Source organism: Exophiala oligosperma (assembly GCF_000835515.1).
Source record: "Exophiala oligosperma strain CBS 72588 unplaced genomic scaffold supercont1.7, whole genome shotgun sequence".
NCBI lineage: Eukaryota > Fungi > Ascomycota > Eurotiomycetes > Chaetothyriales > Herpotrichiellaceae > Exophiala > Exophiala oligosperma.
The window spans coordinates 2,043,991-2,070,156 of record NW_015622824.1 but is presented as its reverse complement, the minus strand read 5'-3'; the positions used below and the strand labels follow the sequence as shown (position 1 = coordinate 2,070,156).

At 50.8% G+C, this 26,166-nt stretch overlaps 6 protein-coding genes across 6 annotated transcripts; 1 reads left to right on the top strand and 5 right to left on the bottom strand.

The window, feature by feature from the left end:
• Positions 1-5,266: 5,266 nt before the first annotated feature.
• PV06_07989 (uncharacterized protein) lies at positions 5,267-5,756 on the top strand (the record flags this gene model as incomplete). Its single annotated transcript, XM_016409279.1, has 1 exon — positions 5,267-5,756. Exon 1 carries the CDS (start codon positions 5,307-5,309, stop codon positions 5,754-5,756), a length of 450 nt encoding a protein of 149 aa, XP_016261033.1. The 5' UTR covers positions 5,267-5,306.
• Positions 5,757-5,946: 190 nt separating this feature from the next.
• Positions 5,947-7,896, bottom strand: PV06_07988 (uncharacterized protein). The gene is made up of 2 exons (XM_016409278.1): positions 7,236-7,896; positions 5,947-7,120 (listed from the first exon to the last, which is right to left on the bottom strand). The coding sequence occupies exons 1-2, from the start codon at positions 7,730-7,732 to the stop codon at positions 6,067-6,069; spliced, it is 1,551 nt and encodes a 516-aa protein (XP_016261032.1). The 5' UTR covers positions 7,733-7,896; the 3' UTR covers positions 5,947-6,066.
• Positions 7,897-11,045: 3,149 nt separating this feature from the next.
• On the bottom strand, positions 11,046-13,284 carry PV06_07987 (uncharacterized protein). Its single transcript, XM_016409277.1, has 2 exons — positions 12,379-13,284; positions 11,046-12,270 (listed from the first exon to the last, which is right to left on the bottom strand). The coding sequence occupies exons 1-2, from the start codon at positions 12,984-12,986 to the stop codon at positions 11,133-11,135; spliced, it is 1,746 nt and encodes a 581-aa protein (XP_016261031.1). The 5' UTR covers positions 12,987-13,284; the 3' UTR covers positions 11,046-11,132.
• Positions 13,285-14,350: 1,066 nt separating this feature from the next.
• Positions 14,351-18,166, bottom strand: PV06_07986 (uncharacterized protein; the record flags this gene model as incomplete). The annotated part of the gene is made up of 5 exons (XM_016409276.1): positions 17,300-18,166; positions 16,134-16,610; positions 15,947-15,997; positions 15,587-15,831; positions 14,351-15,533 (listed from the first exon to the last, which is right to left on the bottom strand). Exons 1-5 carry the CDS (start codon positions 17,834-17,836, stop codon positions 14,351-14,353), a joined length of 2,493 nt encoding a protein of 830 aa, XP_016261030.1. The 5' UTR covers positions 17,837-18,166.
• A 48-nt stretch (positions 18,167-18,214) lies between these two features.
• On the bottom strand, positions 18,215-19,076 carry PV06_07985 (uncharacterized protein). The gene has a single exon (XM_016409275.1). The coding sequence runs from the start codon at positions 18,596-18,598 to the stop codon at positions 18,236-18,238; it is 363 nt and encodes a 120-aa protein (XP_016261029.1). The 5' UTR covers positions 18,599-19,076; the 3' UTR covers positions 18,215-18,235.
• Positions 19,077-20,847: 1,771 nt separating this feature from the next.
• PV06_07984 (uncharacterized protein) lies at positions 20,848-26,077 on the bottom strand. Its single transcript, XM_016409274.1, has 2 exons — positions 22,169-26,077; positions 20,848-22,111 (listed from the first exon to the last, which is right to left on the bottom strand). The coding sequence occupies exons 1-2, from the start codon at positions 25,920-25,922 to the stop codon at positions 20,943-20,945; spliced, it is 4,923 nt and encodes a 1,640-aa protein (XP_016261028.1). The 5' UTR covers positions 25,923-26,077; the 3' UTR covers positions 20,848-20,942.
• Positions 26,078-26,166: the final 89 nt, after the last annotated feature.

Here is a 26,166-nt window from a genome sequence, read left to right as displayed (position 1 = left end):
GACTGACATTCGACCGCACGTTTTGGCCGTGGATCATTATTGGTGTCTCCGACTAGGCTGCCTCAAAAAGCCCAGACCTCACCTTCTTCCTGAGATTCTCACTAAAAAACGGGAAAACGCTCCACCACTGTCCAGTCATCGAGCACACGGCTCAGCCTTGGCCCGAGAGAATTATGGCAGCCTGCTGGAGGTTCTCCGACCACTAGGTTGGGAATATCAGCGACGACGAATAATCATTCCACTACGCCGACCACGAGGAAACCTGTCGTTGAGCTTCATGGTACTGCAATGGCATGTATAAAAACAACGTCGGCATCCCACGAACAAGATGCCTTTTTCCCAATCGAATGCCCAACTACGGCAACAATTGACTCGTCGACCGTCCTGACATCAGCCATCATACCTCCAAAGCCACCATGACTTCTACACAACGGAAAGCAACGTCCTTGCGCGTCGGGATGCTTCTTGTCCCGCCCGTACAGCTGCTCGATGCCTCTGCCATAGACGTCTTCGGCATGTTGACGCCTGAATACCTCAAGGCATGCGGACTGCCTCAACCGTTGCTGGACCTGGCCATCCCCGTCTCTCTCCACTACATCGGTCAATCCGGGCCAGGCACGCACGCGCCAATGACGGCGGACGCCACTTTGCCCATCACGGACTCCCTCACCTCGCCCGAGGTACAGCCGGGGCGACTGGACGTCTTGCTCATCCCGGGCCCGGATCCCAGCGTCGTCCCGGACGCGGCCGTCGTCGATTTCATCCACGCACACAAGAAGAAGGGAGAGACCGATTTCCTAGTCATTTGCACGGGGAGTTTGACCGCGGGTTACGCAGGATTGTTGGACCACAAGAGGGCGACGGGTCCGAGGGGCCTAGAGCCCAAGCTGAAGGAAAAATTCCCGGCCGCCAACTTTGTCGATCGGAGGTGGGAAAGAGACGGACGACTTTGGACTTCTGGTGGGTTTAACAACACTCTTTGTCTCCTTTTCGATCATCCATCTACCTAACCCTTCGGGCGTTTACTACAAAAACGCATGACTCTCACAGTTCTTTTCTCCGTTACCCGGTGCTGACACATTTTTTGGTGTGCATCCAGGTGGTATAACGAATGGTCTCGACTTGACGGCTGCATACCTACATCACAAAGTCCAGAAGGAGTTGGCGGACCTGGTCTGCGCCATGGCAGATATCGGTGACCGGTCACAGGACTACGAGTCAGGCAAGGCCGGAAATACGATATGGTGGATTTGGCTCGTGCTGCGATCACTGGTCAAAGGCAAACCAAAGTCTAACCATGGCAAGAAAGAGAGCTAAAAGCATAAGACTGGAGAGTTTTTTTGGTTTTTGTTTTCTCATTTCATCGGATCCTATCCGTGTCCATATCGGAATCTGGGCTTCCTCTCCATCTTCATCCTCTCCTTCTCAACATGATTCTCAACGCCCTGCACACCCCTAGACATCTGTTGTCCAGTGCCGATCAAGAATCAACACCGCTCCACCATGTCTGCCTCGTCCTCTTCTTCCTTTCTTAGCCACAAACCAAACCTCCAGGGCAGAGAAAGAGAGAGAGAGAGAGCCAACTTGCCGGGTTCGCCCTCAAGGACTCGCCTGGTTGTTCGGCCATATGGCCTACTGATCCCAAGGTCACCTGTATTGAAGCTTACTCGACGAAGAAGGGACTCCCCCAAACTCTCCCATTTCGATGGTTGCTTGAAGAATAAATTCGACCAACAAGCACACCCCCCCACCAGGTATCATTAATTCATTCACTTATTCAACTGTTCGTGTCCTACCACAAACACTGCACCTCCGAGGCTCGAATACGGGCAACGTCCACCTGGTCTGGCGCCACGCCATGCTTGTTCTGTAGGTGTCGACACACGTACGTCACTCCGAGCGCAGTGTAGTGGCAGTGGTAGCAGGAGTATCTCTTCGCTGGCGGTTTGGGCTTTCTTTTGCCCTTGCCCTTGCCCTTGCCCTGGCTTTCGTGATTGGGCTGTGTTGTTTTTGTCAAACCTCCTTGCTGTGGGTGAACTGTGGTAGGCCGTGGAGGTGGTCCCATCGTGGTGGTAGTGGCGGCGTTGGTGTTGCTGCTAGTGGCGGTAGTGACCACGGTTCCGTCATCGGTACTCCTCGAGGCTCGATTCTCACTCGTGATCCCCGAACCCACCGCCACCGGCAGGTGAGAGGGAGAAGACATGGTGAGTTGCGTCGGATTTCCCCTTCTCTGGAAATCGACGATCGGTCCGTATCGAAGCATCAGCAAACCGTGATACGCGTCAACTTCTCTCTGGGTGTATTGTCTCCATCGACCGGCCGGCCCTGCAAAGGTCCCTGCTAGAGGACGCTGGACAGGCGCAGGAGTGGCTGACGTACCTGCCGGCTGCTCTCTTCCCAGAACCTGTTGTTGACCGTCACCACTTCCACTCTCTTGCTGACGCTCCTGAGGAGTATCTCGACCCTGTCTCTGGCCATGTGGCGCTGCAGCATTGGTCCGACGCCTCTTGTGGTTGGGCTCGCTTTCTTGGCTTGACATTTTGTTGAGTCGACCTCAGATTGATCTTTTCGCTTTGATGGATCTCGATGGTTGACGATGAGATTTTGGAACGACAGTGACCTTGATGATCACTTTTTAATCTGTCCTTGAAAATTGTCACTTCACCAGGAGTCGAATGGATTGAAAATGATCTTTTGTTGAGGCTGACTTTGGTGAGTCTATTCTCAATTTTGATCGGGGTGAAATCTCAATCAACGACAGTGAATTGGCGGTCTCTTTTGTGAGATGAAAAGTTTGATGATAGCATTTGCGTGATATTCACCATTGTCAATTGCTGATTCTCATTCACAAGGGGACGCGAGATCTCCAGCCATCATGGCAGGCGAAATCCTCAAAGGGTTCAAGAAGATTCCGGTGACGAGCGGACAGTCAAGCTGTATCGAGGCCACCACACGTCGCAATGACTTGACCAAAACCAATATCAAGACCACAACACAAGCTGCAATGACTTGACCAAAGCCAGTATCAGTCAATATGAGCGTTCAATCAACCGAGGGATTGCAATGTAATCAACCTTGAACAAAGTGTATGGTTAGATTCAAAATTGTCACCACTCGACACTCATACCCAAACTTGGCGAACTGATAGCTCAAGGCTGGCAAGGGAGCTTTGTCGATGCAGACGCAACTGAACATTGATTTTGCCAGCTGGGAAATGTCAGCAACACAGTGATTCCGGCAGAAAGGATCAACATACTAGTCGTTGTGGTTGACCTCTCCACCAAATGAAATTTATATATTTACCGCAATCATGCAAAAAAGGTGGCTGACTTAGGTCGCCGGAGCTCTGATCGTCTCGATCGTCAACTTGCGGTGATTCCAATGGAATGATCATATCGACCTCGATCGCAGAGTTTTCTTGAAGGAGCCGTCCCAGCTGCGACAGTCTTCTGGCTAGATAAATTGGCGACGAGTGATCGGCTCTGTACTGTGGACGAGATCTCAGGCCCAATCTCGAATTGTTCGATTGTCCGCTGGCTCGTTAAATTGGCCACAAAAATGAGAGCTTTCATGTGGAAGCAGAGATGGTCTATCGGCTTGAAAGGTATGCCACAAAGGTCGGCTCTTTTCTGAGAACACCATCCTCTGGAGGACCATGTATTGCTCCATCATTTGCTGGCTAGAGAGGGTTCTTCATGGATGGCGCTGAATAGGAATTGCAATTGAGCGTAGCCATCCTCGAACGCAGCCTCTCAGTACCAGCAAACACGGAGGGGCCAGAGCAGCAAAGGGCTCACTACTTCGATCTGCTGCAAAACCATGATGTGTTAGCTTTGGTCTGGGTACAGGTAAAGTGAGAGATCCGATGGGATGACGACTCACAGATGACACGAAAACAGCAGCGACCACCGCCACTTTTGTTCCTTGAAAGCGAACCACAGTCAGGCTGAGAAGTGCACCCGATTGGCACTGAACTGTGTCTAGTCGGTGTCAGTGTGACGTTGAAATGACGCGACGAGAAAAAGAGGTTCCAGACCAGCGTCGCCTGTGTCGGTTCTCAGACAAGATAACACCACAAGGTGTGTTCCTTCTGTTCACAGCCAGACACGAAGGAACACACCTTGTGGTGTTTTGTTGTGACGATTGACTTTGATATATATATTTTATGATGTTATGAAAAGAGAAGAAGAGAGAGCGATATGTGAGAGAAAGAAACAAATATTTATATGTTTTTTCATTGCGACGATGGCTGCGGCGAGATCGACCGTGACGACCGTGAGAGGGAAAATTCAATTCGCACCGCCTTCCTAACAAGGAGGCAGCGTGAGTCGCGACTCTCTAGGCTGACATTGTCTACGACAGTGAAGCTACAATGGAGTGCTGCAGTGATGGAATTTGGCTTAGCGATAATGGGCACTTCACTTGTACAGTCAGTCGCAACAGTGACAAGTTTGAACAGGCAAGTGAGATGAAAGTACGAACGAGTCCACATCACGGAGGGCGAGGTTGCTGTATTGTCGATCAATTGGTGAGCGAAAAAGACACCGCCCGACACCACACGGAGAATGAGTGAGCCGTCAATCAAGGTGAGGAGAAGCATCTCTACCAGGCAATATCCATGAGGAAAAGATCAGAGAGGCGCAGGACACTGAATGCACACAAACCACCGTGAGATAATACTGAATGTGAATGTGTGAGGTTTGTTCAATCGTTGTGTGATTGAGCATGAAAATTGGATAATGAGATGACGGCAAAGTGAGAGAGAAAGGGGGGGGGGGAGAGAGAGAGAGGACAATGCATTACGAGTATGTTGTGAGAATCTACTACTGGCTGAAAGATCCAGGGGCCTCAACTACTGCATTTGGGATGGAAGTATTATCGAGTTACCTATCTCAACAATCTACGGAGTACGGATATCATTTTCGGTCCGACATACTCGGTTCATAAAGTACGACTCAGTACGGAGTACAACATCTGACTATTTTACCTGAACTAGAGAATGTGGTTCGGTGGATACTGCACGAGTTGATGATTTATCTGGGTTGGAAGGCCTGACGTTGATCAAATGTAAGCACATAACCGAGATACGAATTATTCACTCATCAAGGGCTTCCGTAGATGTTCCAGTCTGGAACTTCAAACTATGATCAAAATCCATCCGTACCAAGATCTTCTACTTGACCATCGGAGCGGTCATTTTTCTTGTCGAACGAGAGAAAAACAAAGCAAGCGACAACGCACCATAAGAGTATCATCGTCTCACAACCACCATTACCAGTACTATACCGTCGTCATCATCGTCAACCATGATTTCCATGGACAAAATATCCTCAACAACAACAGCCGCCACCATCATCTCCGCATGGCCATACGTCTGGGCATACGTCTATTCGTTCATGCTCCTATCCATCGCCTTGGCCACCTTTACACCCGCCGCTCATCACGTAGCCGAACGAGCAGGCTTCCCACAACCGCGAGACAGACCCTTGAACGTCTACGTTTATTTGTTGGCCGGTAGTCAATTGATGATCGGTCTTTCCGTGGCCGTGTTGGTGTTTTTGGGCGATTGGAAGGCGGTGAGTGTGGTCATAGCTTGTTCTACCCCGATGGGTTTGATAGGGACGACACTTTCTGCTAGGACTCCCTCAACGGGTGGTGGAGGCGGCATCATCGGAAACAAACCATTCTGGTCTCACGCCATGATGGTCACAATCGGTACTTGTGCGGCCTGGAGACTGATCAAGGAGAATTGGTGAAATGAACAAAAACCATCCGAACACGATTGATTCTTCTTTTGGTTTTGAAAAAGAAGAAATTACTGAAGCCAGCGTTCTCATAAGACTCCTTGTTCTGGCCTGCACTGAAGTTTGGCCAGATTGGATCTTGATGTTGGAAATGAATTGGCACGGGGAATTGTTGTGGCTTGGAAAAGGCGCGACGAGGAAATGGAACTACAAAAATTGACATTCCTGGCATCCTTTACTCCATCCTTGTCTACTTCCTTGCTTGCTCGAAAGAACCAAAATCACCCTAAATCTCCAATCTCTCACTCGATCAGTGTCAAAATCATGCACCCCTCTCTGAACAAAACTTCTTGACCTCCTTGTCCAACTTCTCTCTCTGCATGATGGCGTTGTCCATGATTTCCTTGACCGCCTTGAATTCGGGACTTTGACCGGTACCACCGACTTCTCGACTCTCGACGATACCCTTCAACCCACTTTCGATGTAGACCGACTCCATCAGATCCATGACGGCGAAGAGTTGATTGGGCAACCAGGTGACGATGGGACTTCCACCCGTCGCGGTAGGATGGGGGGTACGTTTGATGATGTACTCCCTGGCAAACATCCAATGACGCCAACGGAAACTTCGGACGTGTTCCAAAAGTTTGAGATATAGTGTCGTGAGAAGTAGAGCCGAGGATTCAGAAGACGAAGAAGAATTATCATCTTTCTCTTTTGTTTTCGTGCCAGTACAATACTCTTTCACCCCGACCTCACCACTCTTACTCATGACCCAGGCCAAAAATTCCCGGTGCGGTTTCGGTCGGTACTGTCTAAAGTCCTTGAGGATGTCCGTGAGTGGGTTGCTGGGCATGGGGATCTCCAAGAGATGATCCAACAACGGTATGATGCTGTCGTTGGCCCCGGACTCGCCTCGAAAGTACAGAGGTTTGTCGTCGCCGTACCTCGTACCCTCGTAGATGACACCGTCGGGGAACATGGACTGCGAGGTGATGCCGAAGATGAAGGTGCGGTAAGAGATGTAGTCCTTTGGTAGAGAGTGAGACCACATTTGTTCCATGTGTTCTTCGATGCGCTTCATGGCGGTCAACATGGTCCGGAAAGCGGAAACGGCGGCGTCGGTGTCCGCCGGGGACTTTTCGATGGTACTCAAAAGGTCGGTGGCGCCTTGAATCAACGGTCCCGTCTCCTGAACCATGTGGACGTGAGTCAAGATGAATCCGGCCTCGGAACTCTTCGGGTCCAGGCCATGTTCAAAGGCCCGGATGAGTCTTAGGTTCTCATACACGCCGGCACCCAACCCGGAATCGACGAGGTGGTAATTGTACAAGGCGTACGACGCGGCGTAAGACATGAACGGTGGGATGTCGAGACTGAAGAAGACAAATTGTCAACGCCTTAACGGGCACAATTACAATTACAAAACGAGACGATAATAAAAAAGAAACGGAAAACAGCAATCATGTTCGAGGTAAAAAAAGGACTCACATGTCGGCGGCTTTCACGAGAGGTGAAGCAATGCATCGAGGCAAAACAGGTCTACCCAGACCGTATCCAGCGTTGTTGTCCTTGGACCAACTCTCCCAGCAGGGTTCCAGCAGGTATGCACTGGCCAAGAAACTGTAGTCGCGGAAGAGAGCTGTAATGGCTTCAAGGTCGTACTCGTCCTTGGACACTCGTAAATCGTCGATACACGACGTGAGGTCGGGTAGTTTCCCAGATTCTATCAGAGGACCGAGCTGGAACTTGGCCACTAGACCAGGAGTGCCGTCGGCCTTCATGATGGGCATCTCGTCGAGGATGTCGGACATTGCATCGAACTGTGCCGGCAGTCGACGTAATGGAGTACGACATGGTAGGAACCCAGTTGTCGTCGTGATCGTAAAAGGGTCGGTGGATGGAGGAATGTTCTTTGCATCGGAATGAAGATGAGGGAACAAGGTCGACAATGGAGGCAACGGCGGTGCGTCTGCAAGGTAAGACATGATGAGTGAAAGGAAAAGACACGGATTCTGTCCACCACTCGTAATGGTCTGGTTAAATTGAGGAAATTTTGATGAATTCGCTGATTTTGCCTTTTCAAGTATGAGGCGGTGTGTTCAGACCAGAGGGCGAATCTCGCAAACAGGAAACCGGGCACAGGCACTCATATATACATCGTGGCCGGTTCTAATTCCGGCCACAATCCCTCATCAAATGGGTCCGTCAGATAGGAGAAAAGCGACGTTGTCAGCGGGGTTTTGGGTCATCAACAATCCAACAAAAGACTTTTTCTCCTACCGTCATGTCAAGCGACGCTGGTAGACGAATCCAAATTGTTGTTTCTCGAATTGTGTTTGTTCTCAAGGAGCGTACAGCCTTGTCTTGGCACGTGATTCGACACTGCGCTATTCCCATACAAATTTCAGCAGATTGTATGAGGATGACTGGCGTTTCAAATATCCTCAAGAGTATCATGATGGTCGTCAAGGTTTTACACCCTCGATTGTAAGGCGTGGTTGTCTTGATCCAAGAAAATACTTCTTGCAGCAGTGATGTTGGTCCCCAGGATGACCGCTCATGTGCAATTTACTCAGCAGTCGAGCAGGGAAAATTGTGTGAGTCGAAATGGAGAAGCCCACCATGCCCCTCCTCAACCGTTTTATTGTTGAGTAATGGTATCTTTTCTGAAACGCAAAGACACAACAGTCGCTTCATTGTGATTGCTCTGGCCGGAATATCAGCGCGAACCTGGAGCCTGACACGTGATTGGCGTATCTGGACTCGGACAGACTTGATTGGTCGAGGCCGGAATGTTCCGGCCTCGATCTGGTCACTTTCATTGGCAGCAAAAGAACCGTAGCAGGATACTCACACCAGTTCAAACGACATCAATCGTGGTTCTGGGTCCAGGATATCACCTGGTCTGATACCGTGGATGGCACATTCGCCAATGAAATTGCATCGATGATCCGATGATTCTTTCTCGGGGGCCGACGCCGTAGTCACGGGCATAGAGGTCCGGAGCACATTCGACAACCTGCCACGGTGTTGAGGGTGTCGCTGATCTGGAGACCCAGGATCGTTGGCTGGGCGGAGGATGTACAGCACACGTCCGCCCTTCAGAGCGCAAATCCAGTCTCCCGTCTCTGCCATTGATGAAGTTCGGATGGGTTGACATCGAGAATCATTCTTGAGAGACTGTGTAATGAGGTTCTGGGAATACGTCTGTGAAGTTTCTGCCGCAGACTTGTGAAGAAGACGAGACTCCTGAGTCCGTGATGTCAGAGATGATAGTGCTCGAGCGAACTCGCCTCCCCCTGCTTGTTCGCCTGCCTTATCCAAAGATCCCAATGCTACAGGATCAGCCACGAAGAACGTACTCGGCCAAGACGCTGTACGAGTTACAACGCAGCCTAAACGAACCCCGCGAACAGCCAGGTGTTGGCGCAACACGGAAGCAGAATCGTTGGGAGGAGGACGGCATTTGAACTCGTACACCGGTTCTTGCTGCGAAGAATCCTTGGGTACGACACCCCCGAAAGTCTCTTCGTCAAATGCTGCTTCCGGCCCGAGCTCATGTTGTTCGGTCAGTATCAACGGCCGCAGTGGCAGCTGCTGTCTCCAGTCGGGCAACCATGATGGCCAGTCATTTGGATGCGTATTCCCTTTGTACACCCCTGCGGCGCTCAAGATGGCAAGGTCGTTCTCCCTCCCGAGGCAATATCGCAGAGCAGCCAGGTAGAGTTGATAGAGGTGATCCCGATGGGACGAAACCACATCCCCACAACCTGTCGACAAACCCATGTCCAACGAGTCCACCAAGTCTGGCATCAATCCCAAAAGGGCGTAGACTGCGTCTTCGGGTTTGGTGCTCAACCTGGGCCTCGTCACCATGAGCAAGTTACTCAGTCTCAAGCTTCCTTTGCCCAATTCACTTCGGACATCCATGATATTCTCGAAGAAGCCCTGCGAGTCATACAGGATGCTCGTGCTGCGGAGTTTTGATGCGTAATGAAAATACCACATGGTAAGATCACTCCACGCCATCTCCATATCACCAGAGCATATGATTGCCGCTTTTGCGAGAATAATCTCTTGAAAGGTCCATTTGCGGTGGAACCAGACATGTTGAAATATTGAGAGGACACTCCTCAGGCCAGGAGGCGTATCGTGGCGTCTATTCGGCGGTCGTTTTGGCGTCAGGCTATTGAGACTGGAAGCAGAAGAAGCAAGACTTTCTCGTGAAGACGATGCCCGTTTGGAGTAAGGAAGACTTTCTCGTGACGATGACGCCCGTTTGTTGGAGGAGTATTTGGAGATTGAGGAGTTGCTGCTGCTTGACCACCGAGATCCAGAAGGCCTCTTTTGAGGAGTAGTCACTGACGACCGCGACGGCGGCGACGACGCCGAGGAGGAGGGTGACAAAAAGTCGGAACGGACCAGACTCGAGGTCAGGGTGGTTTCCTGTAGGACATTCCACGCCCTCGCCATCTTCCTGTCGTGCCTCCCCAGCCAGACGATGACACGACTGGCGGAAGAGTAAATCGTGCCCATCAAGCTGACCTGCTTCATGACTTCACTTTGGGATGCTTGATTTATACCGAGCTGATCCACCCACAGTCGCCTCCAAGAGTCCGCGTAGCGTAGGTGGAGGAGAGCCGAATGTAGCGATTCCGTGACTGGAAACTTGAACCCATTGCAAGAGATGGAGGTCGACTTGGCCGTGTCCCCCCACACATAAGACAAAGCCTCATACTGATTGCTCCGCGGTGAAGGAATCACTTGCAGCTCGCAGACGATGGGACTTCCCTTGGATCCAGGCTCAACGAGTAACGTGCGAATCTCGTCGGACTGCAAGGTACTGTAAACGTCTTGGGGAGATGCGTCGCTGTCGAGAATGAAACCTCGGTCATCCATCTTGCTTCGTCATCAAGTTCCGGAGTCGTCGAAGGTTTTCAATGTTTGGTCGCCATCAGTGCCCCGGGGGCTGCTGATGTTTTGCAGAGAGCATTGAGATCAGGCGAAAATACAAACCCCTTGAAACTGAATTGTAAATGTTTCAAGACTCGAACAATAATGTCGAAAATTTCCAATAGCTCTTCAGCTGATGTTGGACCATGTTTTAGACGGGAAGCTTCAAGACTCTGGCCCCCAAATTAACAAGGGACATTCTCGTATTATCGTGCAACATTTTGCGGGGGGGTTTTGGTCGATTCCCAGTATTCATAAGGAGGCGGAGATGGCACTGAAGTTGTACGATAAATTCACTTATGAATAATTCCATGTGTGTCGCATTTTTGAAAAAATTATGCGTATGTACATGATGCTATTTACAAAGATCGCTCGACGCCTCGTATGTATAATGCTCGTGACTTACGTACTACTAATCCGGATCGACCGATATCAATATACCTTTTTGACCTTCCACCCTGCGCCCACCACTCTGGCGGCGATGAACATCGCCAGGGACGCGGTGTAGGCGCATCCGTTGAACGCGATCAGACCCCAGTATTTGCCATGGGCTTTCGTCACCAACTGGCCGGCGATCGGGATGCCGGTCAACGACCCAAACGACACCACGGTGTAGCAGGTCGCGTAGTACCGGCCGTAGTTTTCCACCCTGCAGAGCTGGCCGACGCATACCGGGGTCAACGAGATACCGGACCCCGACGCGAAGCCAAACAGCAAGGCGTAGACGACGACGAGGGGGACGGACCCGTCGGCCGGCAGCCAGAGGGCCAGCGTCGTGACGAGGCACAGACCGATGGTGACGATCATGGAGTTGAACCTGCCGATCTTGTCGGCCGCGAAGCCCGGGAAGTACCGGCCGAAGCAGGACCCGACGTTCAGGATGGCGAGCATCTGGTAGGAGAAGTCGGTCGAGGTGCCGTAACTCAACATGTAACTGCTGAGGTAGGTCAGGGGCACGAAGATGCCCCACTCGATGAAGAAGGTGCCCGCCGTCGTCAGGGCGAAGACGGGGTCTCGGAAGATGCGGAAGTCCGGGAGGATGTTCTCCTTGGTGGCCTTGCGGGGGGGTAGCCGAGACTTGATGAATAAGTTGGCAAAAACGAAGAGGACCAGATCGATCAGGGCGACGACCCGGGTCGACCACGCCCATCCGATCCTGGGGAAGAGGGACTGCAACATGAGCGGGAAGATGATGCCGCCCAGGGACCCCCCGGTGGCGGCCAGCCCCGTGGCCTGTCCCCTCTTGTGCAGGAAGAAATGCCCCACGGCCGCGATGGCCGGGGTGAAGATGAGCGAAGTCCCCATGCCACACATGACGCCGATGGTGACCAAGAAGTGCCAGTACTCGCGGCACACGCCCAGGATCAACATGGCGGCTGTGAGCAGCACCGAGCCTGAGAGTATGAGGTAGCGCGGACCCTTGGCGTCGAAGATGGGTCCGATCTGGATGCCGAAGAAGAAGGACAGGAAGGCGTAGATGCCGAAAATCCACCCGACAGTACTCTCGGAGTAGTCTTTGAGTTGATGGGTCGAGAGATACGCCTGGTATATACCGATAGTATTTATCATCCTGGTTCAAGTCGTCAGTAAGTTTGGTTGACTTGGTGCCTTTGTACGTTTATAGTTTCTTTTGGTACGTTCGTTGTACTTGGAGTGGCGATGTGAATTCAGTACTTACCCAAGAGAAGCCACCAACCCACAGAACGAACCAAACACACAAAGCCACGCCTCTCTCCCACCTTCGGGATATGTGTTTCCATAGCCATCTGTCGTCTGCCGACTCGCATTTGCAAGGTTACTCGGCACTTCTCGCAGTGTGGATGTGCAGCTTCCCGACGAATGACGTCGACGGTGTGTCGACGAGCCCCCCGAGCCATGATAATGGATTTTGGCCTGGTCGCCGTCGCAGAGACTGTAAGGCGTGAATGGGGCCGCGGCGACCGAAGACAAGGCCGTGTTCTCTCGACATTCTAGACTGGATCGATGTCGTCGAAGATCTCGAAGTTCCGACGTCTCATGGGAACTATCCGTGGCGCCATAATCATCCTGACAGTCGTCGTCCCGCTCGTTGCAGACAATGGCCTTTTCGTTTTCGTGCCATGAAGGTTTCTTCTCGTCACCGACAAGCCCTCGACCTTCTTGAGGACGAACGCCCTCGTTGTCCTCGAACCATGCAGAAGCCCGTCCTGAATGAGACCGAGTCGTCGCGTGTCGGCTTTCGTCCTGGACTTCTTCGCGCAGGGGAGTTCCGTGGGATGTTTCCTTCTCCGTCGGCTCAAAAGTCATGGACCTTTACTTTTTATCCGATCCCCACCCAGGTTGTTGCAAGTAAGAATTTTGTTTGCCGTTTGCTCCGATGGTGATATCCGTGTGGTTGTGAAGCGTTTGAAATCTGGTCTTTGTCGGGTATTATATACTGAGGTATGTACAACTTCCAAGTAGTAGTTTGTGTCGGAGGGTCGCAAGAAGAAACAAGTCTATGCAGTCATCGAAAAAAGAGAAAGAGAAAAAGAAAGATACAGTCAGTCTCCGTACAAAGCGTATCGTACTTACATCAACAGAAAAGGTGGGATCGATATTACCAATACACCGCGGACCCTAGACATGGAGGTCTCCAGGGCGGCCAAGTCCGTCCAAGTCCGCTTTTACTGTAGCAGAAAAAAGAGGCAATTGGGGGGTGTACGAGGTGATGTGGGAGCAACTAAAAGGTATGGAGTAGATGTACCAAGTAAACTCGAGCTTTCACTCCCACATTTTTGCCCACATAGAAGATAGATACGAGTCCAGTAGAGTAGATCTATCAATATTGACTTTGATTAGATCCATGTTCGAACCCGAACATGGATGTGAGATTTAATCATACGGAGTGTCAATGACCGTGAACTCCAGACACGCGACAGTTGGGTGAGATTTTTTCCTCTTTCCCTCCCATAGTATCCATTACTCGTACCGAATGAGGTCTTGCTTTGATCTCTTTCAATTCGACAGAGCGTACTCGTTCAGCACTAAAATATGAAGGTCACTCCATAGTACTCCGTAATAGTAGTACTACATATCGCCTATCTAAAAGTACATTTACAATATCACCCAAAATGACATGCGGGCCGCGAAGAAGTACCTAACTACAAGTAGGTGCTGTCCAGTTTTGAATTCCGACTTCTTGCTCGGAACGAGGTACCAAAACCACCAATCCTAGAACAACATCCAAAGTGCACTCGCTCCTCCAACAGTCCCTTGCTGCCGAATGGACTAAGCCGTTGCATCGCACACTTGATAACATAAACGTCCATGTCACCGCAATGGCTTACCATACGTCACCATCGTTGCGTTTACCAAAAGAACCTCGTCCATCGAACAATCTACAGTGCGTCAGAATGAGCTAAAGCAATGGAAACAAGTAGCCAGGATGAAGGACAAACGAAAAGTCATGCCTCGAAAAGGTCGTTCATGTCATGTTTCTAAATTCATCAAAACCCAGCCTGGAAAGGCGTAGTACTACCGTGCGCTGTGTACAAACATATGATTAAAAGGAAAAGCGCTCATGATGTCCAGCCGATTCTTCAGCTCAATCTGGGACTCACTCCAACAAGTGCCGACCAATCGAGTGTGCAACCATAGCTCCGTTGGCCAAACGGCCCGCTCACTCACTGCTATCTCGCGCTAATTTGTTCTCTCAACTTTGAAGGAGCAGCAGCAGCATTACCACCCATCTTGTTCCTCCTGCCCAGCAAGGTGGAATTATCCAGACTCAATTCGAACGGCTGCTTATTTCTCCGACCAACGTCCCTCTTGGCTGCAGCGGCAACGGCAGCACTGTGCTGGCCATAACCTCTCTCCTGGGGTTGTTGTTGTTGTTGTTGACTCCGTGCAGGGGGCGCCGCGGCAGCCCGGGCTTGAGCAGCTGCAGACGGTTGGTTGCCCAAATTCGTCGTTCGCATCTTCGCTTCCATACTTGACACATCCGATGGCTGTTGTGCTTTGGGAACCTTGCTCGAAACTTCCTCTTCATAGTCATCATCTTCGTCAAAGTCGTCCTCGTTCAGCGGATTCAGACCTCCTGGCATACCAGCACCGCGGTACCCTTGCTTAAAGTTCTTTCTTCTCTTGGCTTCTTCCTCCTGTCTATGCACAGCATAACCGACATCAAACACTTCTCGCAAATTAACGGCTCCTGGGGATCGGAAATCGGCTCGTTTGCCAGGGGTACCCGGGGTTCCGATGCCATAGATATCTGCGGGCAGATTGCCGGCCTGAGCCCATTCCTTTTGTCTCACGGCAAGAGGGGTTGCCAGGGGTGGCGCATCGGCTGCAGCGTAGGTTGGCTCTTGAACGTTTCTAATCCAAGGGTGTGCCAAGAATTGTTCGATAGTAAATCGTTTATCGGGGTTGACGGTGAGCAGATGAGACACTAGGTCTTGTGCTGACTTGGAAATGTCGTCCCACCATGGGGAGAGGAAGGTATATTGACCTCGTGCGACCTTTTCGGTCAATACTTGGATCGACTCATCGTAGAAAGGAGGAAAGCCGCAAAGCAGCGTATAAAGGACACAGCCAAGGGCCCACATGTCGACTGATTTGCTGTATCGTTCGTCTTTGACGATTTCTGGAGCGGTATAACCGACCGTTCCACAAGGCGTCATGGTTTGAGAGTCCCAGATGACCTTGGAAAGACCAAAATCGGCAATTTTGATCCGACCAATGCCACCGGCACCAACGCCATGAATGAATTCACCTTCGTCGGCCTTGTCTTCGTCGTCCGGGCCTCTGGGCTTTGGGTTCCGAGTAGGAACAAATGGAACAGGGTAGAAGAGTAAGTTTTCTGGTTTAATATCGCTATGCGGAGGTTAGTACATGTCCTTTTTGACGTCGAAACGAGCCACACGTACCGATGGACGACGCCACATTCTTCATGCAAATACAGCAATGCTTTTGCGACTTGAGTAATGACATGACGACTCAGGTCTTCGCTGAAATAGGTCAAACGAACGATTTGATGGAACAATTCGCCTCCAGGGCACAGCTCAAGCACGATATAGTAATATTGCCTCGATTCGGAAAAGTCAATCAGTCGGACGATATTGGGATGATCAAGTTGTCGCATGATCTGGACCTCTTTCAGAATGTTTGCTCGCTATAACAAAAGTCAGTACCTGTATATGGAGAGGATGTATGGTTCGCAGAGGCAGGGAGGAGTAAAATTCGACGAGGAGTTCGAAGGGTTCAAAGGTAGGAGTGGAGAAGCGCACCTCCACGCCCTTTGGCTGCTTCTTGAAGTTCGGATGCAGGTGTGCGTCGCCCTAGGGGTCAGAAAGTTGGTTGTGTTTCTGGGACAGAACATTGGAGGACGTGAGAATGCGGAATGAAGTGCAGAAAAGGGGGGGTGAAAAAATAAGGAAATGGGTTGGTCTGGAGGTGCCTGGACTCCGAGCATACCTGATTCGAGTTCATCTCAAACTTTCGCACCACCTTGATGGCGACTTCATCATGTGTCTGCGTATCTCTGGCCTTGTAGACGTTACTGAAGGCGCCGTCGCCCATCTTTTCGATCAGGATGTATCTTTCTAAGCCCGGATACCTGGGCATCTGCCCGGCTTTCTCCCTCTCTTCGGCGACGATAGCTTCGATATCGGACTGGTGGATTTTTTGTTGTTTGCCTTGTTGGTTGGCAGCCGCAGCTCCAGCCTGCGCGGCGACATTCCGATTGTCAACGGCGGCTACCGAGTACTCGCCGGGATGCGGCTGGACTTGGTGGTGATTGTGTTGTTGCCTCTGGACGCCAGCAGGCTCCGTTATGCCATGGTGATATTTCTGGGGTTGAGCGTGGACATTTGAGACGTTGGTGGTCGGTTGATCGCGGGGAGGCTCAGCCACGCGGGCTTGCTTGCCATGACGTATGAAGTTTTTGAGGTTCTGAATGGTGCTCATGTTTAGCGACGTTCAGAGAGAATGTCAAGCAGTGTCGACGATGAAGAAGACACCCTGAAGCGTCGCAAGAGAAGGAGAAGTTGGGGGATGACAAATGAAAGAGGAAAGAGGAGGGACGCTGGTGAGAAGAGATGGTCGGACGGTAGAAAAAGTGCAGACAAAGGTTCAAGTTGGACTGCAGTTTCTGGGAAGGCGCGGGAACGCAGGGACTGTCGAGTGGTCCAGATCTCGCGAGGCGATGATGAATAAGCGACGGTGCAGGTGGAGGCCGGATGAGTGTGCAGCAAGTATGGAGTGATATCTCGCACAAGTCTTGACTAGTGCGAGAGGATTGTTGCAGCGAGATTTAGTCGAGTTGGGGAGAAATGCAGGAGAGGGTGAAATTGAGAGAGTTGTGGGAGAGGGGAATGAGGGCAGGCAGATGAGATTTGGGATGAGATGGAATCGAATGGAGGTGGAGGAGTAACTACAGAGTAGGAATTGATTGCCCGCACTGTAATAGGGAAGACGGAAGTACTCGTAGGGAATCAACTGTGAATGAAAGGGCGAAATCAACTGGGTAAAGTGATGATGCAAGGCCAGAAATGGAGCCAGACGACGTAGCCGTTGACGTAGTTTGGTGGGGGGGGAAAGCAAAGGATGAGAGATCTGGGACGAGTGGTCACTGCACTTACTCGGTTGTTGTGCTGGGCCCTATAGGCGCAGGGATAGGCGTGGTCGTTGAGAGATTCGGGGGGATGATCCCCATCGACGTCCTCATAGCGTCCCCCGTAGCGTCCCCTATAGGCGTCGTGATAGGCGTGGTAACCGGGATACTCGTGGCTGATGCGCGCTCGTTCTCGGTCCCTCCTAAGTTCGTTCCTGGCGCCTCCTGTTGGACCCTGGAATCGAGCCACCCGCGCGTGTCTATTGACGTCATGGCCGCCCTTATTGCACCGCCTACTGTTGCTCACACCCCGTAACTTGGTCGTGGAATACTCGTACTCGTAGAGATTTGTGTCTTGGAAATCCATCTCCCAGTCCAACTCGAAATCGATGTTGAATTTGACATTGATGCTGTCCAGGTAAAGGTCGTCGTCGAGGATCATCGGCTCATACCCCAATGTCGTTGGTACCTCCTTGTCCTCGGTCTTCCACGAGTCAAAGTATGATGACCAAGCGTCAGTGGGTGTGGGCGTCGGCGTCGGCACTCGCCATCCAAATCGAGCCATGGTGACGGATCCTCTGGGTGAGAAGATCGAAATATGATGCAGTGGTCCGCTGAAGCGCCAATAGTGGTGTCAAGGAGATGCGGTAGAGAATCGTCGTTACGATGACAGTAGAGATCGTGGCAGCAAAGCAGCTGCTTGTATAAATGGTTCAATTGGTCCTGGTCCTGGTCCTGGTCTTCGTCTTCGTAGCTACCCAGGGGATGGGAAAGGAATGAAGAAACAGCTTCGTGCTTCGTGGGCAGCTCGGCTGGTGTACGATCTACGCAACACCAATTTAAGGAGTGTGTCGAATGAGGAAATGATGGTGTGATGTTTGCCGGTCACTTATTGAGACACGACGAAGGATGAGCAGAACATTTGGTTTCTATACAGTAGAGCCTCCTTTCTAAACCATCAGGTTCATTTCAACCCATGCCATTCCATCTTGCGATCGGCTGGTGAATTCTCATCAAGCCCGATACTCAGCAGTTGATCAGTCTCAGCACAGACACCTGTCAGTGAACCGGGTTGATGCCTTGGTGTGTGCCCCTTGAGCCACCGACGATCATACTGAACATTATACAGAGACCCAGTATTTTCCTTGTTCCACCCTGGTACAAGTATTCGAAAGACGTCACTGGAGACCCGGATTGCCATATCAAAGTCCATCAAGTTTCCCATCGTCTCGTACTCGCACTGACTGACAAGGCCCCCCGAAATCCACAGTTCCGTCAACCTCATGGGAAGCCTCTCGCCTGTGAACAGCAGTTTGCCAGGTCTCATATTCGTATCCACGAAAATAACTGGTCTCTCAACTCGTAACTTGTAGTCGCCTTGTGTTCACGTACAGACAAGGTCATGTTTGCGACCGAATTCACGTCCCTTCGCACCGAAACCCCCTTTCCTCGATACTGATCGTGTCAAAGACTTTGCTGTATCGATGATGCGACCAGACACACCATTCCCGTGTCTATTCTCGGAGGCCTACGACTCCCTCGTATAAAGTGCATGCCTAATGGTGTCGAGTCTGCCATGAAGTCGCGTCCTGTCAACAAGCCATCCCCAACCGCACGCGACAGCGCCAATGATGACGACTTCTCGATCCCCCAACATACTCACGATCTCAGGTTCGAGTACGAATCCCAGTATATCCTGCCGTTGGCGATCCACTGAAACTGATCGCCCGATCTTCCACATCAACTTCGTATTCAAAGCTGAAACCAAGAGCCATGCAGGTGAAGCTTTGGTACCTTGCCGTTCCGGACTCCATATTTAATGGCAAAGTGCACGCCACAAAGACTGTACGAGTATTGTACATCCTTGCCAGTGCTACCTCTTGCCGTCTCTGCATATTTCTTGCGCCCAGCCTCGTGCTAGGGTGAAATCAAAACCATGAGGAACAAAGGGAGAGAAAAAAAGGGGTTGCCCACCCACCTTCACCCGGCGCCTCATGACTTGTTGAAAAGGGAATGCAGCCGCGAATGGAATACTTCTTTGATTTCATCGTTCGATCAGTCGGTGGCTGGCTGCTGACTGCTGTCAAAAAGCCAGCCTATCTGGAATAGTCCACGCAGCATCTTGTACGAGTGGTGAACACGGCACATTCCTGCCTTCGCCTTTCTAGGTTATTCAGGATTCGCGTCCGTGCCCTTTGTCGGAAGACTCTGCTTGGTTGGTTTTGCTGGCCTGGATGCGCCAGGAAAAGCCTCCCTTGGCCCGAGCGCGTGGACGCTTCACCTGAAACCTTTGCGGCACACGCGTTAGGTTGTTTCTATGGCCATTGGTCTTGATGCCGCACCGAAGAGGTATAGCAACGGCCGAAAAGACGATGTGTCTCTCTTTACCAGATCTCTGGACTACAGTCAACTGGCTGACATGTTTGAATGTTTAGTGGATATTTTTCTCCGGCATGCAACCTCAGGAATAGCGGTGAACCAGCCATGGCACATGTGTCGCATGTGTCCTTGCGCTCTTGTCGCGTTCGTTGGCCAATAATGTTACGAGCGCAACATGTTCACCAAGTGTCACACCAACTACGCTGCTCAAGAACTCCTTCCGTCTGAACCCCAATGGAATGTTTTCGCGCTGCGTAAGCGACCTGTTTGGTAGTTCTGTATGAAATCCATTTTCCCAGAATCTTCCTTGCTCGTACCTGAAGTGACTGTGTCATACGCCTTCTGCGTGCACAGATTGCCCACATGCCGGAGAGTTTGGCGCCCGCAATTCAGGAATGTGCATGGAGACATTCCAGCATAGATTGGCAACAAGACTAGAATGCATTGCGTCAAGACCTTTTGGGTTGGAATTCTCAAGGGTCGTCGCAAGAAGTTGTTCCTCGTGACTTTGTCCTCCTTTCAGGGGGCCGGAAGGAAGTTCCAGAAAGGTTGGTAACGAGCGTGTGTGGCACCGCAAAGTCCCGAGGGACGACAGCCTCGTATGCTCGTGCTCCCGAGTCAGTTGACCATCTATACAGTACCAGGAAGTGGTTGTGGATTTGGCGTCCCAATCAAGACGAAGGATTCGGTCAAAGACCAAGAGGTGACAGCTGTAGAGGACGCTACCTCACGACGGTCATGTGGTGTTCCGTAGTGCGTGGTCTAACAAGACGGCCTTGGGGTCAGGTATGCAAGACCAACCTAACGTGCAAGATGGGCGCCTTGGAAAGGTCTGGAATGCATCTGTCGAACTTGCCGTGCCTGGCGGGCCATTATTAAGTTTGTAAGTGAGCATTGGTGCATTCCGTGACGCCGCTGAGACAGGAGGCTGGCTCTCTTATCATTTTGACAGCAGCGACGTGTCCGTGCGGAAAGAAAATATCATGTCTGCGCTGGTGTTCATGTGCGGAGGCCCCAAATAATGGTTCGATACATTATTGTATCCCACTGACACGGAGATAATTTATGTAAGGGAATAAGCGAAACATTTGTGGCCTAGGAAGATGTGTATATTGCAAGAAAGAAACACCAGTGGGAAGAGCCTGGTATGCACCTTATGCCTCTATCAGTCATCGAGAGGAACTTCTATTCAATCTCCTAGCTTTCGAGCGAGGCAACTATCATCCTGTCCTAGTCGTCGCACCTCTCCAACTGGCTTCCCTGCTCCAAATGCCTTCATTGTGGTTCGTGGCTCATTCATTATAAAATTTCTTCATAATTAAATGCAGGAATAAGTTGACATTAACCCGGAGCGCCCCCTCAAAAAACTCCATAAACTGTGTGTTGTTGAATTGTGCTTGCAAGAGATCGTCCAGCGGTACTTGCGCGTTTGCTCCAGGGATCATCATGTTACCTGAACTGCCGTCAATGGTGAAGACACCGACCTCGTTGGAAGAGACAGTGAGATCAACCCGGTCCCATTGAGACTCGTGATATCCTCGCCACTCGACCAACACTCCTTTGTTGTGTAACGTTCGTGCCGAGTACTTGTATGAACCGAATTTAAAAGAGCGCCCGGATCGTTGCAACTCTCTTTCGTGATCCCATTGCTTCGTGAAGGGCATGACGAAACGTTTCTTCCCTTTCTTGTTCTGTAGTGTCACCATGGCCTGTTCGATATAGTCATTGTACGTCTTGAGCTGTTGCTCAAGATACACTGCTTGCTCGTTAAGCCGTGCCAAAGTGGTTTTCACATTTTCGAGTTCCCTTTGCCGTTGCAACCTGCGGCGGTGTTTGGTCCGGATGTCAACAGCAATAGTATTGAGCAGATCCTGGTACTGGTTGGCTCGAGTCAGCCGGCCTATTGATTCGAGTTGGAGAACATTTTCCAGAGCAATGCGTTTGAGGTCCGGATATGTCAAGGTGGATATATCCAGGTGCGTGCTGGCGTCAGCATAAGCACCCCGTCGCCCGTTCCCAGATTGAAGTTCATCTCGAACAAGGGCCTCCCATTTCTCCTCATTTCCGGGGCTGATAGGTTTCACCAGAATCTCAAGCAGACTCGAGCCGGACTGAATACGAATAATGTAGAGAACACATCGCTTCGTTTCGGTGAAGAGGGCCTTGACATCTGCATCAGGATCTTCAGCGTTGAGGAATTTAGGATTCAATGTCAGACTGATTTCACTGGAACTGACACCCTTCAATTCGCTTTCACTGCTTTGGACACTACCCAGCTCTCGAAGAGTGTCACGAAGGACATCATCTTGGTTGGGGCAGATGAGACTGATCTCCTGGGTGAGCAATTTGTGAATTGAAAATATGTCGGCCATCTTGATGTACAGTGTAGGCTTCGTCTTAGCATAGAGGTCGTTGAACTCGTCGATGTCGTAGTGTTCTTCTGCGGACGGGATGGATATGACTGTGAGGGACCGATCAGTTAAGGCTTCAGATAGCACCAGGAAAGAGAGAGACTCACCATGTCGCCAGATCGTCGCAAATCGATCAATGGATTCGCGGATGTAATTGTTCAATGGCTGGAGATACACATTGTCCCCTCCAAACTCACGACCTGACGCCGCCTGGTTCAATACCTTGGCTATTTCCCCGAGGTTACGCTTTTGTTCTTGGGTCATTGCACGATCTGCAACACCAAATTTTTCTGGCTCGAGAAGAGCAGGTTGTAAATATGTACGCCATAGCCATTGTCCCACGAGTTGAAGCACGAATTCGTGGTCTTCGCCAGGGAATCGAGCATGGAGGTGTTCGTGTGTTTGCTGGACAACAAAGCGGACTCCAAAAGGCATACGGTGCAGACAGTCTTCGATACAGAGGAAGAACTGGTCAGTAATGTCCCTAAGATCCTGCATATGGGCAATGAATGTTGCTCGGGTTTCTGGATCGCGAATGGCAACTTCCCGTGGAACATTTGGATCTCTCTGGCTTCGTCGGCCTGTTCTTAGTTCCTCATTGTTAATGGCTGACAAGTATATCTGCAATGGGTCACTCTCCAGATCGAGAGATGCGTTGTCGATGATGTTCTCTTTCACTAAGGGGCCCAAGATATCTCTCAAAAACTTGCGGTCTCTTGGCGATTTGCTGTATCCACTGAAGAGTTTGTTGGAAAAGGAATTTGTCCTCAGGTAATCCTGAAGTGACATCGAGCAATCGACCTCTTCTTTGATGGAACGCACGATTAGCTTGACAAGGTAATATTCCTCTCTTCGCTTTTGAGCATAGCCGAATAGCCCCATCACAAGATGTTTGATGCGATCGCATTCTTTTTCAGCGGTTGCCTGCTCTCTTATGCGTCTAAAGAGCCGTGCCAAATACTGGGGTTGAGTCTGAAGCAGGAAGAAGAGTTCTTGATAATGTTCCAGCTTTCGTCGAGAAGTCTTGTTGAGTGCTTTCAAATCGAATGGGTCTTTCGATGCAATATCAGAATTGGGAAGTAGTGCACCAACATGACCACCGAAGTGTCTCTGGTGCTTCACAACCTCATCCAGAGTGATTTTGTTCTTGACGAGGAGAGCAATCTTGATGTCCAGCTGTGTAATATATTGGTCGGCCAACTCGTTTTGTCGGACATGCTGCACAACAGTTTTGCGGAGTCGTTCAAACTCTACCTCCTCTTCGAAGTCAAAATCACTATCGTTTAGAAGGTGGACGAAACCTTTGAGTGTCCCTACTGGGGGATTCTTGCCGGAAGTCAGGCTTTTATAAGCTTTGCCTTGTATCTTTGCTCGTACAACACTCTGAATCTTGACGACCTTTTCCATGTTCTCTTTGAAAAAGCGTTGTTTCTCTCGGAATCTGGAACGGATAGCACTTGCTCGGATGATGGCTTGCAAGTCTGTGATTGCTCCGTCATGGACATCAAGATCGCCTAGCAAACTAGCCACACCAATGCGACAGAGCATGGCGCGAATAGAAGATTGTAGCTCAATAACACTTTCGGCAGTGTCTTCCAGTGAGTTGAGGAGATCAGCTACCTGTGAACGTGAAATTGCTCCTCGAGCCATTGATTGCAAGTGGACCAGCTTGGGAACATGTCGTTCCAGGTTCGCACGCTGCTGCTGGAGCTGATGACGCAAGGTGAATCCGCGCATCGTAGCCTGCAGGGGTATGACTGCTTGAGATTGTCGAAGCAGAGCAAGTTGCAATGAGCTATATGATTCTCTGGCATTGGCTCCCCTCAGTGCAGCTTGGAATCGGCTGATAGACGCACTTTCCGCACGTAGCCTCTGCTTCATCTGTGCGATATGTCCCCGTACTCGACCGGCGCGAGCATTGGCTTGCAGGGTTGTCCAGTTGATAGACCACTCTTGCAAAGACTCATGCATCCTGGACTGTGTAAGCCGGGTGATCATTGATCTTGCGTTTGCTTGTAATTCTGTGATGGCAAGAGCCTGCAAATCGAGTGCGTGTTGATTCCTCTTCATTTGTTGTCGTTGCATCATGCCCCTAATTCCAGCTTGCAGCCGCAAGACTTCCCTCTCAGAAGACCTGGTTTCTTCATATTGATCAATTACATCTCTTCTGGAGAGAGCACCACGAATAGCGGCTTGAAGGCTGCGTATGCCTGCGTCATGTTTGCGAGTTTGAGATTTTGTCTGGCTCGCCTCTGCTCTGACTCGTGAAGCCCTGAAAAGACTCTGCAGTTTCAACACATCCTTTTCGCGGGCCTTCCAAAGCTGTTCCTTTTTCTGTTGACTGGTCCGAGCTAGATACCCACGGCAGGAGGCCTGAAGATTTATTGCGAAACGCTGCATGTCCAAACGATAGCCTGCAATTTGTCTCGCCCAGTCGCCACGAACACGAGACTGAAGGTCGACAAGAGCCTCTTCTGCATCCCACAGCTGCTGCATCATATCCCCAAGCCGTAGACGTACCAGTGCACCTTTCAGTTGGGCTTGAAATTCAACCACGGCAGCTTCCTGCTCCTGCAACTCGCGTTCGATGCGCTCATCTTCCGTCTCAACCGGCTCTGGCTCTGGTTCGGCACCAAAACTGGCACCCATACCTGAGAAGCTCGGCATACTAATGCCTGCTTTATCCAAGCCACGCTGTGTCTGTTCCAATTCGTGATGCTCAAATTCGAGTTGACCAACCAGGTTGCCGATACGGAAATCTACCATGCCTTTCCTGTAAAGAAGCCATGACAGAGCGTGTATACAGTAAATGACTTTCGGGATGTTTTTCTTCTCGTATAAATCAATAAGCTCAAACCGGAAGAGATCTGGCAAGCCGACCTCTTCGAGAAAGCGGAAGAACATGACGATATTGTCCGAGTGTTTGTATTGTAGCTTGGGGTTCCGAAAGATCTTGAGATTATGGTCAGGATGGAATGCTTGGACAACCTCCGCGAGGGTCACACCGTTGCGCAGACCCTCTTCTAGCTCCACGATCGGAGGGATTGGTTTGTGAATAATGTCCTCGATCCATTCCTTTGCTTCGCCTATGTGACAGAGGTATTCATAGGCCTGGAGAAATTGTCGCTGTTTGTCCATCCAGTTTCTGTCTCCCCAGCCATAGCTCTTAGCTTTTGCTCGTGAACCAGGAGCGATAGAATCAGTTCGTTTGAGTTGCCTCCGATTGTGTAAGCCGACGACCGAGTGGCCCGCGGCTGTGATCCCAAACTCTTCCGCGTCTCCATCTTGTGCAAATCTAGACAAGGCTCTGAGATGTGACGTCGATGACTTTTGCAATTCTTGTATATCAGGCGCTTTGAATGTATTGCCATGCGGAGAGGTAGCGGCATGGTGGAGGTGTGGCCTTGAATGATGCGATTCAAAGTGATGTTCGTGCAAGTGCTTGTCGACAAAGATGTCTTCAGTATGGTTTTGGGGGAATCGATCGAGCGTCTGCGCCCGAACGTGGTTACCGCTCGGGCGTCGTGGAGTTGCGTTGGGCGACGGTGCTTGCGGCAGAGGTCGCAATGTTTGGCGGACATTTCGGTAGACGTGGTCGGGACTATTTTCAACGCTGCTGTGGCCTTTATATGACCGCGTTGGGGTCATTTCTCCAGCTTCACTGATTCCCCGTTTGTGATTTGGAGACGCCCTCGAATAAAGGCTGGAATTGGTCGACGTCACCGTGCTCGTTCGACTCGGAGGGAATGCACTCGATGCGGCAGAATAGGCTGACGATACTGTTGAGGCTACCGAGGGTTGCCGCTGGGGATTCCCAGAGTAGATGTCTGTCTGCGTTCGCCGCAGGGCGTATTGGGACATTCCGAAAAGCGCGATAAAAGGTTAGGTGCGAGAAGCTCGGATGCGTAGAATGTTTGACACGGCGATTGCATCCTCAGATGCGGCTGAATCTGAATCAATAATCCTGCATTAAATGAACTGGTACTTTTGGAAGATCAACAATCGTTGCGCCTGCGGGTTGTAAGGACAATGTGATGAAGACACTTCAAGGTCAAGCTGGTAGAAGAAGCAGGCATCTTGTGAATCTTTTGTTGACAGTACTGAA

Coding starts and splice junctions, on each gene's coding strand:
- PV06_07988 (XM_016409278.1), bottom strand. CDS start 7,732: ATGTCTTACCTTGCAGACGCACCGCCGTTGCCTCCATTGTCGACCTTG. Junction 7,121..7,235: donor CTCGTGAAAGCCGCCGACAT/GTGAGTCCTTTT, acceptor TGTCTTCTTCAG/TCTCGACATCCCACCGTTCA.
- PV06_07987 (XM_016409277.1), bottom strand. CDS start 12,986: ATGACTTTTGAGCCGACGGAGAAGGAAACATCCCACGGAACTCCCCTG. Junction 12,271..12,378: donor GGGTTGGTGGCTTCTCTTGG/GTAAGTACTGAA, acceptor GACTTGAACCAG/GATGATAAATACTATCGGTA.
- PV06_07985 (XM_016409275.1), bottom strand. CDS start 18,598: ATGAGACCTGGCAAACTGCTGTTCACAGGCGAGAGGCTTCCCATGAGG.
- PV06_07984 (XM_016409274.1), bottom strand. CDS start 25,922: ATGTCCCAATACGCCCTGCGGCGAACGCAGACAGACATCTACTCTGGG. Junction 22,112..22,168: donor TGCGACGATCTGGCGACATG/GTGAGTCTCTCT, acceptor GGTCCCTCACAG/TCATATCCATCCCGTCCGCA.